The 12,504-nt window shown below is 47.4% G+C and overlaps 1 protein-coding gene across 1 annotated transcript; it reads left to right on the forward strand.

The window, feature by feature from the left end:
• The first annotated feature begins 5,312 nt into the window (after nt 1-5,312).
• LOC140717826 (uncharacterized) lies at nt 5,313-12,001 on the forward strand. Its single transcript, XM_073031549.1, has 2 exons — nt 5,313-5,497; nt 8,993-12,001. The coding sequence occupies exon 2, from the start codon at nt 9,756-9,758 to the stop codon at nt 10,620-10,622; it is 867 nt and encodes a 288-aa protein (XP_072887650.1). The 5' UTR covers nt 5,313-5,497; nt 8,993-9,755; the 3' UTR covers nt 10,623-12,001.
• Nucleotides 12,002-12,504: the final 503 nt, after the last annotated feature.

Below are 12,504 nucleotides of genomic sequence, written 5' to 3' on the forward strand. Positions count from 1 at the left end.
TACAGTGGGGGGCCAACTCCACCCAGCTGCTCCCTGCCAGTATTCCTGTTTTACGACAGAGTGTTTAAATCCGACCCTATTGTTCACACATGAGGAAATCTGCAGACGCTGGAAATTCAAACAACACACACAAAATGCTGGTGGAACACAGCAGGCCAGGCAGCATCTATACGGAGAAGCAGTGTCGACATTTCGAGCCGAGACCCTTCGTCAGGACTAACTGAAAGGAAAGATGCTAAGAGATTTGAAAGTAGGAGGGGGAGGGGGAAATGCGAAATGATAGAAGAAGACCAGAGGGGGTGGGATGAAGCTAAGAGCTGGAAAGATGATCGACAAAAGGGATACAGAGCTGGAGAAGGGAAAGGATCATGGGACGGGAGGCCTCGGGAGAAAGAAAGGGGGAGGGGGGAGCACCAGAGGGAGATGGAGAATAGGCAGAGTGATGGGCAGAGAGAGACAAAAAACAAACAACTAAATATGTCAGGGATCGGGTAAGAAGGGGAGGAGGGGCATTAACAGAAGTTAGAGAGGTCAATGTTCGTGCCATCAGGTTGGAGGCTACCCAGCCAGTATATAAAGTGTTGTTCCTCCAACTTGAGTTTGGATTCATTTTGACATTAGAGGAGGCCATGGATAGACATATCAGAATGGGAATGGGATGTAGAATTAAAATGTGTGGCCACTGGGAGATCCTGCTTTCTCTGGCAGACCGAGCGTAGGTGTTCATCAAAACTGTCTCCCAGTCTGCATTGGGTCTCACCAATATATAAAAGGCCACACCGGGAGCACCGGACGCAGTAAACCACACCGGCCAACTCACAGGTGAAGTGTCGCCTCACCTGAAAGGACTGTCTGGGGCCCTGAATGGTGGTGAGGGAGGAAGTGTAAGGGCAGGTGTAGCACTTGTTCCGCTTACAAGGATAAGTGCCAGGAGGGAGATCGGTGGGAAGGGATGGGGGGGACGAGTGGACAAGGGAGTCGTGTAGGGAGCGATCCCTGCGGAAAGCAGAAAGGGGGGAGATGGAAAGATGTGCTTGGTAGTGGGATCCTGTTGGAGGTGGCGGAAGTTACGAAGAATTATATGTTGGACCTGGAGGCCAGTGGGGTGGTAGGTGAGGACAAGGGGAACCCTATCACGAGTGGGGTGGCGGGTGGATGGGGTGAGGCAGATGTGCGGGAAAGGGGAGAGATGCGTTTGAGAGCAGAGTTGATGGTGGAAGAAGGGAAGCTCCTTTGTTTAAAAAAGGAAGGCATCTCCTTCGCCCTGGAAAGAAAAGCCTCATCCTGAGAGCAAATGCGGTGGAGACGGAGGAATTGTGAGAAGGGAATAGCATTTTTGCAAGAGACAGGGTGGGAAGAGGAATAGTCCAGGTAGCTGTGAGAGTCTGTAGGCTTATAGTAGATATGGAGACAGAAAGATCAAGAAAGGGGAGGGGGGTGACTGCATTGGTGCTGCCTTCTGCACGCATGCTGAGCTCGTTGACTTCATTAACTTTGCCTCCAACTTTCACCCTGCCCTCAAATTTACCTGGTCCATTTCCAACACCTCCCTCCCCTTTCTTGATCTTTCTCTGGCTAAAGAAATTCCTTCTCATCTCTGTTCCGAAAGGACAATCCCCTATTCGGAGGCTGTGGTCTTAGACTCTCCCACTGTAGGAAACATCCTCAGCACGTCCACTCTTTCAAGGCCTTTCACCATTGAGACCCAGGAACGTGAAACTGTTCACTCTTTCCATGTCTGATCCCTCAATGTGTAGGGGTGTGTGTCCCCGGACTTCCCCTTCCTAAAGTCCACAATCAATTCCTTTGTCTTGCAGATGAACAAGAAGAAATGGGGATGGGAGGCGTCCCAGTCAATGTCACCAAAGACTCTTGCAGATTTCTACAGATGTGCTGTGGAGAGCATTCTAACTGGTTGCATCACCGTCTGGTAGGGAGAGGCCACTGCACAGGATCGGAAAAACCTGCTGCAGTTGTAAACTCACACACCTCTGTCATGGGCAGCAGCCTCCCCAGTATCAAGAACACCATCAAAGGCTGGATCCGTCCTTGGCTACACCTGAACTCTTTTGAGTTAGTGATGGAGAGGAGGTCACTAAACAGATTGTTATCCATCATGCACAATCAGGCACATCCTCTCCATGACCTACTGAATAAGCAGCGGAGCATCCTTTCAAACAGCTCAGCAGTCACAGGATCGTTAAAGAAAATTTTCCCTACCAAATGCAATAAGCATAGACAACAGTTCATCTCTGTGCGACAGGAGAACACACATCATGGTACAATAGTCTCTGTTTTATTATTTCCCACATTATTATTGCACATTGGTAAATTATTATTGTGTGTATTATTATTCTGTACTTGGTTATTAGTTAAGTCTGCACACTGCTAAGTGTATTTTTAACTGTTGCTGCTGTAACGAAAGAATTTCCCACTTTGGATCAATAAAGTATTTATTATTGATATGCAATGCCTCAGGAGCATCCATCATTAAGGATTCACATTAAGGAAACCTGTGTCAGGGATCCCTTCTTGGTGAGTTCCTGTGAGCAGTGAGCTTCCTGAGTGACAGACTGAGCCAAAGAGAATGGCGATGGGACGTCCCAATGGCTTTGAGCTTGGGAACAGTCACCCATTCTGTAAATCTCTGGGTTCAATGGCCTGCTGCCATTGGACTTTTGAGCGGACAATTAAACCATGAACACTTCTTCAGTATTTTCCAATCTCTTTTCCATTAGTTTTTTGTAATCTATTGTTATTATTCTGTATGGCACTGTACCGCTGCCAAAAAACAACAAATTTCACACCTTCTGCTGGTGATATAAAACCTGATTCTGATAGCGGATCGATTCCCGACAGTTTCAATGCTCATCCATTTCTCAAATGTGACAGAACCTGCCTCCAGCACCTCCTCAGGCAGTGTGAGGGGAAAATCTCTTCCTCAGATCCCTCTAAATCACTGACTCCTGTTTAAGTCTATGCCTCCAGTCTCAGAAACCTCTGCCCCAGGTAGGTGGCCTACAAGGGCTTCAGTGAGGCCTTGATGAGGTTCAGCATGGTGGGCTGCCGTGGAAAGTCTGATCACGTGGGATCCAGGCAGAGCTGGCTAATCAGATACACCATTGGCTTGATGGTATGAATCAGAAGATGATGTTGGAAGGCTGTTTCTTGGTCTCGAGCCCCGTGACTGGTTGCTCAGTGTTAGGCCCATTATTGTTAGAGGACAACCAGCAATTTGAATGACAATGTACAAGGTCCGTTGGTAAGTTTGCAGCAAGTTTGTTGAAACAATTACTTTTATTTAAAAGGTAGTAAGTATAAACATTCCCCACACCTATCTTCACCCCTCCATCTTCCCCCTCACAATGCCTACACCCTCCCCCTCTACCCCATCTTCCTCCTCCACCTACATTTCTACCCCCTGCCCCCCTCCCCGAGAGATCTGGGTTAAGGGTTAAGGGTGAAAGGTGAAGTATTTAAGTGGAACATTGCATTAGGGTGAGGGTGGTGCAAGTGTGGGTCGTGCTACCAGCGCAAGTGGTGGGTGCGGGTTCGATTGCAACATTTCAGGGAAATTGGGATAAGTACCTGGTTGAGAGGGCTACCAGGAACTGTGATGCAGGTCAATGTCACCATACAGGAAAAACAGGTTAGCACAGACTAGATGGGCTGAAGGGTATCTCTATGCTGCGGTGCTGTACGAGTCTAATAATACTCTCATTTGTAATTTCCACAGTCAGTAGTTTGCTGCTAAGGACTGAACCCAGAGATTTACAGAATGGGTGACTGTTCCCACGCTCAAAGCCATTGGGATGTCCCATCCGCATTCTCTTTGGCTCAGTCTGTCACTCAGGAAGCTCACTGCTCACAGGAGCTCACAGAGAAGGGATCCCTGACACAGGTTTCCCCACTCTGTCTCAGTCTGGTGACAGGGAAAGCCTCCCAGTCCCAGGGAATGATGTGGGAATCCTCTGTGGAAATGCAGAAAGAGTTGGCAAAGCTGGACAAAATGCTGAAAGAAGTTCGGGAGATCGATACGGTAAAAAAACACCCGGAACTGAAATTCACAGTGAAACACAGCAGATTTAATAATGTGAGATCTGATTTAATAGAACAGCACAGGCTCTTCAGCCCACTATGTCATACTGACCGTAGAAACTCCTACACGATCACTCCAAATGTTCTCTCCTACATAACTCTCCATTTTCTATCTATACGCTTATCTTGGAGTTGTTTAAAAGTTCAACATGAACCTGCTTCAGAATCCACCCTGGTAGGGCATGACACATACCCACCTGACTGTACAAAGTGCTTCACTTCAACATCCCCCGCTCCCCCAACCACTACTTTATTCCAGTAACTTTACAATTACGGCCACCTTGTATTAGCCATTTTGGCCCTGGGAAATATGGCTGGCTGTCCACTTGATCTATGCTTGTTATCATCTTGTCCACATGTATCACGTCAGCTCTCATCATCCTTTGCCCCAACCCGTCCTCATAGTACATGCTCTGTCATCTAGGCAGCTCCTGGTAAATCTCCTCTGCACTCTCTTCGATGCTTTCTGTAGTGTGGCACTCAGAACTGAACATAATATTCCAAGTAACACACAAAAAAAGCTGGTGGAACGCAGCAGGTCAGGCAGCATCTATAGGAAGAAGTACAGTCGACGTTTTGGGCTGAGAGATCCAGCATTTTGTGTGTGTTATTTGAATTTTCAGCATCTGCAGATTTCCTTGTGTTTGCATAATATTCCAAGTGTGGTCTAATCAGGATTGCATAGAATTGCAACATTACCTCGCTGCTGTTTAAGGTTAACACTCCATACACCTTCTTAACCACCCTATCAAATTGCATGGAAACTTTGAAGGATGTGGTTCCTGATATCCCTCTGTTCCTGGTCACTGCCAAAAATCCTGTCATTAACTCCGTATTCTGCATTAAAATCCGTACCTCCAAAGTAAATCACTGCATTTTTCCCGAGGGAGAAGCGTATGTAAACCACACTGTGTTTGCACCCACTGTCCACTTGGGGCGCAGCTGTGTTTTACAAATCCCTTTTCTCACCTGTCTTCACCTACCACCTCCCGCCTCCACCTTCTTATATTGTGACGTCTTCTCCCATCCTCGTCCGTCCTGAAGAAGGGTCACTGCCCGAAACGTTGATTAGTTATTTACCTCCATTGATGCTGCCTGACCCACCGAGTTCCTCCAGCATTTTGAATTTGGCGCTTCGGAATTCGGCGACCAATTGCGCATGCGTTATTTTCCCCGGTACTCGCGCATGCGCTTAGTAGACGGCAGGCGTCCAGTCGGTTCGGCGGCGATCCCAGTAACGTGGCTCCGAGCAGAGTTTTCAACGGCACCGGTTTCCACACCACGACTGAGGAGAAATTTTTGCGAGGTCCGGACACACCGGGATCATTGCCGTTCCTTTCCCTCTCTCTCAGACCCATGAACCGTAACGCAGGCCCCAGGAGAGCTTTCTGCTACTGAGGTAAGGAGCTGGCGCCGTTCCTGAGACGCATGCGCATCACTGGGACCTTAACGGATAGAGGGGTTTCTTGGTCGTGGGGGTTTCTGGGTAGAGAGGCAGCCATAGTCATACCTCTCTCGGTGGAGTGACTGGGTATGAGAGTGATGAATCTGTAAGACACTGCCGAGCTCCAGCTATCTAAACCCAGAGGTTAGGAAGTCGGTACAAAAATATAGTGACACACACAAAATGCTGAGAAACTCAGCAGGCCAGGCAGCATCTATGGAAAATGAGTAAACATTCGATGTTTCAGGCCGAGACCCTTCATTAGGACTGGAAGAAAAGATGAGAAGTCAGAGTAAGAAGGTAGGGAATGATAGAAGACCATGGAAGAAAGGTAAGGGGGAGGAGCACCACAGGGAGGTGATGGGCAGGTAAGGAGATGGGGTGAGAGGGAATGGTGAAGGGGGGCATCATGTTAAACAACTGTGTTGCTGCTGCTTCCTGCACCTATTATGAGCTCATCAACTTTGCCTCCAGCTTGCACTCTGCCTTCAAATTTACCTTGTCTATTTCCTACATCTCTCTCCCCATTCTCGATCTCTCCATTTACTGATATCTTTTAAAAACCCACTGACTCCCACAGCTACCTAGATCTCTCCCCACCGTCACTTGTAAAAGTGCCTCCCCTTCTCTCAGATCCAGTGTCTCCGCCAGGATAAGGCTTCTCATTCCAGAATACTGATGTCCTCGTTCTTCAAAGAAATGGGCTTTCTTTCCTCCACCATCAACACAACCCTCACCAGCATCTCTTCCATGTTGTGCCTGTCTTCCCTCAACCCACACCAGGAATAGAGTTCCTCTTGTCCTCACCTACCACCCCACCAACCTTTTCATCCAGCATATAATTCTCCGTAATTTCCTCCAGCTCCAAAGGGATCCACCACCAAGCAAATCTTTCCCTTCTTCCCCCTCCTCCATTTCTCCACTTTCCGCAGGGATCACTCCCTAAGTGACTCCCTTGTCCACTTGTCCCTTCCGACTGATCTCCGTTTTGGTACTTATCCTTGCACGTGCCACACCTGCCCTTACACCTTCTCCCTTACTACCATTCAGGGCCCCAAATAGTCCTTTCAGGTGAGGCGACACTTCACCTGTGAATCTGCTGGGGTCGTCTGCTATATCCAGTGCTCCCGGTGTGGCCTCTTGTATATTGAGGAGATGCGACAGAAATTGACAGACCATTTCACAGAGCACCTTCACTCTGTCCAGAAGAAGAGGTGGGATCTCCCAGTGGCCACCCATTTTAATTCTATGTCCCACTCCCATATGTCAGCCAATGGTATGTCAGGTCACACTCAGGTTGGCGGGATGTCACGTTATATTCAGTCTGAGTAAACATAGAAAACCTACAGCACAATATAGGTCATTCAGCCCACAATGCTGTGCCGAACATGTACTCACTTTAGAAATTACCTTGGGTTACCCATAGCCCTCTTTTTCTAAGTCCCAGGAGCCTCTTAAAAGACCCTATCTTATCTTACCTTATCTTAAGATTTTTACCACTCTCTATCTTATCTAAAAGACCCTATCTTATCTTACCTTATCTTACCACTTACCACTCTCTGCGTAAAAAAAAAACTTGCCCCTGACATCTTTGTACCTACTTCCAGGCACCTTAAAACTGCGTCCTCTTGTGTTAACCATTTCAGCCCTGGGGAAAAGCCTCTATCCACACGACCGATGCCTCTCGTTATCTTTTTATTATTATTATCCAAAATAACAAGAGTACATCGAAGTAGATAACACTTACAATGTCTCAAAGGAAAAAAAACAATATTTTAAAGATTGAAAACTATGGTGACACAAAAAAAGAAAAGAAAAAAAAATTATCTTGTATACCTCTATCAGGTCACCTCTCATCCTCCATCGCTCCAAGGAGAAAAGGCCAGGTTCACTCAACCTATTCTCGTAAGGCATGCTCCCCTATCCAGGCAACATCCTTGTAAATCTCCTCTGCAGCCTTTCTATAGTTTCCACATCCTTCCTGTGGTGAGGCGATCAGAACTGAGCACAGGACTCCAAGTGGGGTCTGACCAGGGTTCTATGTAGCTGCAACAAACCTGATGCTTCCACCTCCAACCTGATGGCAGGAAGATCAATTTCTCAAATTTCCAGGTTTTACCCCCCCCCCCCCCCTTTTCACCATTCCCCATTCCTGTTTCCCTCTTCAACTTATCTCCTTACCTGCCCGTCAAATCCCTCTGGCGCTCCTCCTCCCCTTTCTTCCATTGTCTTCTACCCATCAGATTCTCCCTCCTCCAGCCCTTTACCTCTTTCACCAAACAGCTTCCCAGCTCTTTAACTCACCTCCTCCCCCTCTCCTGGTTTTACCTACCACCTTGTACTTCTCCCTCCCCTGCCCCCCGCCTTCTTAATCTAACTTCTCATCTCTCTTTTCCCGGTCCTGTTGAAGGGTCTCGGCCCGAAATGTCGACTGTACTCTTTTCTGTAGATGCTGTCGACTAGTTCCCGAAGAGAACTCTGATAGGCCAGTCAGATGGTTCACTGCTGCTCAGCGATAGAACATTAAAAAAATCATATGTACAATTAAGAAAAATAGTAGAAAGACTGGAGTCATGATGATCACGATGAAGTCTGCTGGAGAGAGACATTTATACACATGCTGTCCTCCATAGTTCAGAGAGATTGAAGGATACGGTTACAGGGTGACAAAACGTGGCAGGAGCACTTGGAACTAAAAACTAATCCCTATCGGGAGAAAACAGCACCTGCTCTTTCCACACTGTTCTCCAGCAGTCGGAACATAACTCACAAGTGCTCTTGAAAGTCCCTACCTGCCAACAACCAAGCATTGCCATCCTGGTCCCCTTCATGATAGCTTATGAAGAAGCATATGACTTCCCTCCCAGAGATGATAGGTGTTTGTGTACTCAACTCTTGAAGGCTTGGACCCCATCGTCGCAGATGTTTCAACCACAGCATCTAGAAGACTGTTCCAAATTCTGATAGCACAGTGAAGGAAGCTTCTATCCAGTGTGTAGGTTCTTGCATCAGGGACAGAAACAGCATAAGCAGGCATAGATAAACATAGATTGTGTGATGCGCCGTCTCTGATAAGATGAAGGCAACATGGCGTGAAGGTCTGCAGGGCTGTGGCTGGTGTGCATTTTGTATGGCAAAGTAGCTGCAGCAACCTGTCGTCTGTGGTGTAAGCTACAGATGGCTAGCTTCTCACGAGCTGTGGCTTCATCTACACCTATAGTCCTGAGAGCCTTTCTGTGAATGAATCAAGCTGGCTGAGGACACTCTGTGAGGCATCCATCCGTGATAAGCATGGATCCGTGCTCAGTTAGAAAATCAGGAGATGTTCCTCCAACTTGGACTGAACCTCTCTGTAACAGTGTGATGACAATCCTCACCATAGAGATTAAATTTATTTCATCTGAAATGCTGTCTTTCATCCATTGATAACTTTTGTAAATGTTTTTGCAGGTTGGAAATGACAGCAAATTTCTGTACAGGAATCTCAATCACAACAATATTTCCTTTGTAACACCAATATATCTGCAGTTGATCCTTGGAGATGAAGATGTATCTCATTCCATCTGGAAACAAGTTTTGTGTCTGAAGTGAAGTTTTATGTGTGACTCTGTGCAATCCACGAGAACCAGGGAGCTGAGAACAAACCAGCACTTGTTCACTCGAGATCAGTTCATCAACTACATTGACTATACGAAGCATTCACTCTGTCTGATGTTTGACTTGGTGAATTGCCAGCAGGGATTATCATTCTCCTCTTGGTGTGTTATTCTCTCACTCGGCAAACCGCAGACACGACAGTGAACAGAGGGGGAAGCCAGTTCACCTCTGTGTGTGGGACAGGGTCTACACAGTCATCCAACCTGAAGATACATCAGCAAGTTCACACCACAGTGAGATGGTTCGCCCGTTCCGTCTGCGGGAAGAGATTCATTCAGTCATCCACACCAATACATCAGAAAATTCACAGCAGTGAGGGGCCAATCGCTTGCTCCGTGTGTAGGAAGGGTTTCACTCACTCAGCCGATCCACAGAGACACCAGTGAGCCGACAGGGGGGACAGTTCAACTGTTCTGTATGGGGAAAGAGATTCACTCAGTCATCTGATCTGCTGACACTCAAGTGTGTTCACACTGGGCAGAGGCTGTTCACCTGCTCACACTGTGGGAAGGGATTCAATCGAAAATCCCAGCTACAAGCACACCAGCGAGTTCAGATGGTAGAGAGGCCGTTCACCTGCTCAGACTGCATGAAGGGGTTCACACATTTATCTCACCTACAGATACACCAGCGAGTCCACACTGGTGAGAGGCCATTCACCTGCTCAGTGTGTGGGAAGGGATTCAGTCGATCATCTGCCCTATTGGTACACCAGCGAGTTCACACTGGGGAGAGGCCGTTCACCTGCTCAGACTGTGGGAAGGGATTCACTCAATCATCTGACCTACAGGCACACCAGTCAGTTCACACAGGAGTGTACCCATACACCTGCTCAGACTGTGGGAAGGGATTCACGAAGCCATCTAAACTGAAGGTACACCAGCGAGTTCACACTGGGGAGAAGCCATTCACTTGCTCAGATTGTGGGAAGGGGTTCACTCAATCATCTGACCTACATGCACACCAGCGAGTTCACACTGGGGAGTGGCCATTCACATGCTCAGACTGTGGGAAGGGATTCACTCAGTCATCTAAGCTGAAGGTACATCAGCGAGTTCACACTGGGGAGAGACCGTTTACCTGTTCAGTGTGTGGGAAGAGATTCACTCGATCATCTCACCTACAGGCACATAAGTCACTTCACACTGGGGAGTGGCCAATCACCTGCTCAGACTGTGGGAAGGGATTCACTCAGTCATCTCAACTGAAGGTACATCAGCGAGTTCACACTGGGGAGAGGCCTTTTAGATGTACAGTGTGTGGGAAGGGATTCACTCAATTATCTCACTTACAGGCACACAAGTTAGTTCACACTGGGGAGAGACCATTCACCTGCTCCGACTGCGGGAAGCGATTCACTCAGTCATCTCAACTGAAGGTACACCAGCGGGTTCACACTGGGGAGAGGCCGTTCACCTGTTGAGTATGTGGGAAGGGATTCACTCAGTTAACTCACCTACGGGCACCTCAGTTAGTTCACGTGCTCAGACTGTGGGGAAGGTTATCCCACAGTCATTTTCACTGCTGTGACACCAGTTCGTTGACAATAGTGAGAGGCCATTGACCTGCTCTGTGTGGAGGAAGGCATTCACTCAGTCGTCTTCCCCTGTCGGTGAGTTCATGCTGGAGAGACCAATTATCTGCTGAAAACGTGTGACAGGATTAATTCAGTCATCTCAACTGAGGCTACACCAGTGAGTTAGAAACAGAAAACCTATAGCACAATACAGGCCCTTCGGCCCAAAAAAATTGTGCCAAACATGTCCCTACCTTAGAAATTATTAGGCTTACCTATAGCCCTCTATTTTACTAAGCTCCAAGTACCTATCTGAAAGTCTCTTAAAAGACCCTATCATATGCACCTCCACCACCGTCGCCGGCAGCCCACTCCACGCACTCACCACTCTCTCAGTAAAAAACTTACCCCTGACATCTCTGTACCTACTCTCCAGCACCTTAAACCTGTGCATTGTGGCAACCATTTCAGCCCTGGGAAGAAGTCTCTGACTATCCATACAATCAATGCCTCTCATCATCTTATACACCTCCATCAGGTCACCTCTCATCCTTCGTCACTCCAAGGAGAAAAAGTCGAGTTCACACTGGAGAGAGGCTGTTCAGCTTCTCAAACTGTGGGAAGGGATATACGAAGAATGATTGATAAGTTCATGGCTTAAGGTAGAAGAGGCCAATTTTAGAAAACTGAGCACATTTATTTTTCAACATAGTCCCCTCCTACATTTACACACTTAGTCCAGCGGTCATGGAGCATACGGATCTTGGACCTCCAGAAAGTGTCCACAGCAGGGTGATTCATAGGTTCGTGGCCTAAGGTAGGAGATGCACATGCAGTTCAACTCTTTGAGTGATTATGCAGAAAGTTTTAAGTTAATAACTCATCAGGGGTGATTGATAAGTTTGTGGCCTAAGGTAGAAGGATATGTTATTAATTTCGAACTTTCTGCATAATCACTCAAAGAGTTGAACTGCATGTGCATGTAATGAGAGCTGTATAACTCATCTCCATCTACCTTAGACCATGAACTTATCAGTCATCTCTCATACACCGTGTGACACACTACCAACTTCACACTGGGGGAAAATGTTCCGATGAGCTGCAGGCTGGGTACTTAGGATTGCTGTAACCAGAGGCAAGTTCACAAGTGACTGTTGTTGTCAAACTCTGCAATTACTGCTGCTGTTCATCAAACCCAGGTCACTGGGGATGGGAGGAGTTTTTTCTGATGTTCACATTTAATGGGACTGGTGTTTATGAGATAAATAAATCAGTTCTATTTTAAACTCTGTCTCCGGTACTCAGTGAATCTACAACACTCCCAGTGTACAATAGGCAGCCAACTCCACCCAGATGGTCCCTGCCAGTATTTCTGTTCTACGACAGACTGTTTAAGTCTGACCCTGTTGTTCACCCCCTCGCTCTCCCTGTGTGGTGGGTTCCAAACAGTCACCACTCTGTGGGTGAAGGGATTTCCCTTGAGTTTCCTGCATGACATTCTGCAGACTGAAGAAGACGAGCTGACTGTGGTTACGTCTGACATGTTGTTAGTCCCTCAAATCTCTGGATTGAGGACTAATGGTAGTTAAACACCTAATTCATTGCTTGCGGTGTGAGAGGGATTCGCTATGTCGTCTGACCTGATGGTGCACTGGCGAGCTGATAGATGAGGAAAATATTTCTCCTGTTCTGAAGGGATTCAGTCATTCATCCAGCCTGAGACCCAGTGGGGAAAGGTCATTCACTGCTCTGTCTGTGGGAAGGGATATATTCCGTCTCCTAACACCAG

Source organism: Hemitrygon akajei, chromosome 28 (assembly GCF_048418815.1).
Source record: "Hemitrygon akajei chromosome 28, sHemAka1.3, whole genome shotgun sequence".
NCBI classification, from domain to species: Eukaryota; Metazoa; Chordata; class Chondrichthyes; order Myliobatiformes; family Dasyatidae; genus Hemitrygon; species Hemitrygon akajei.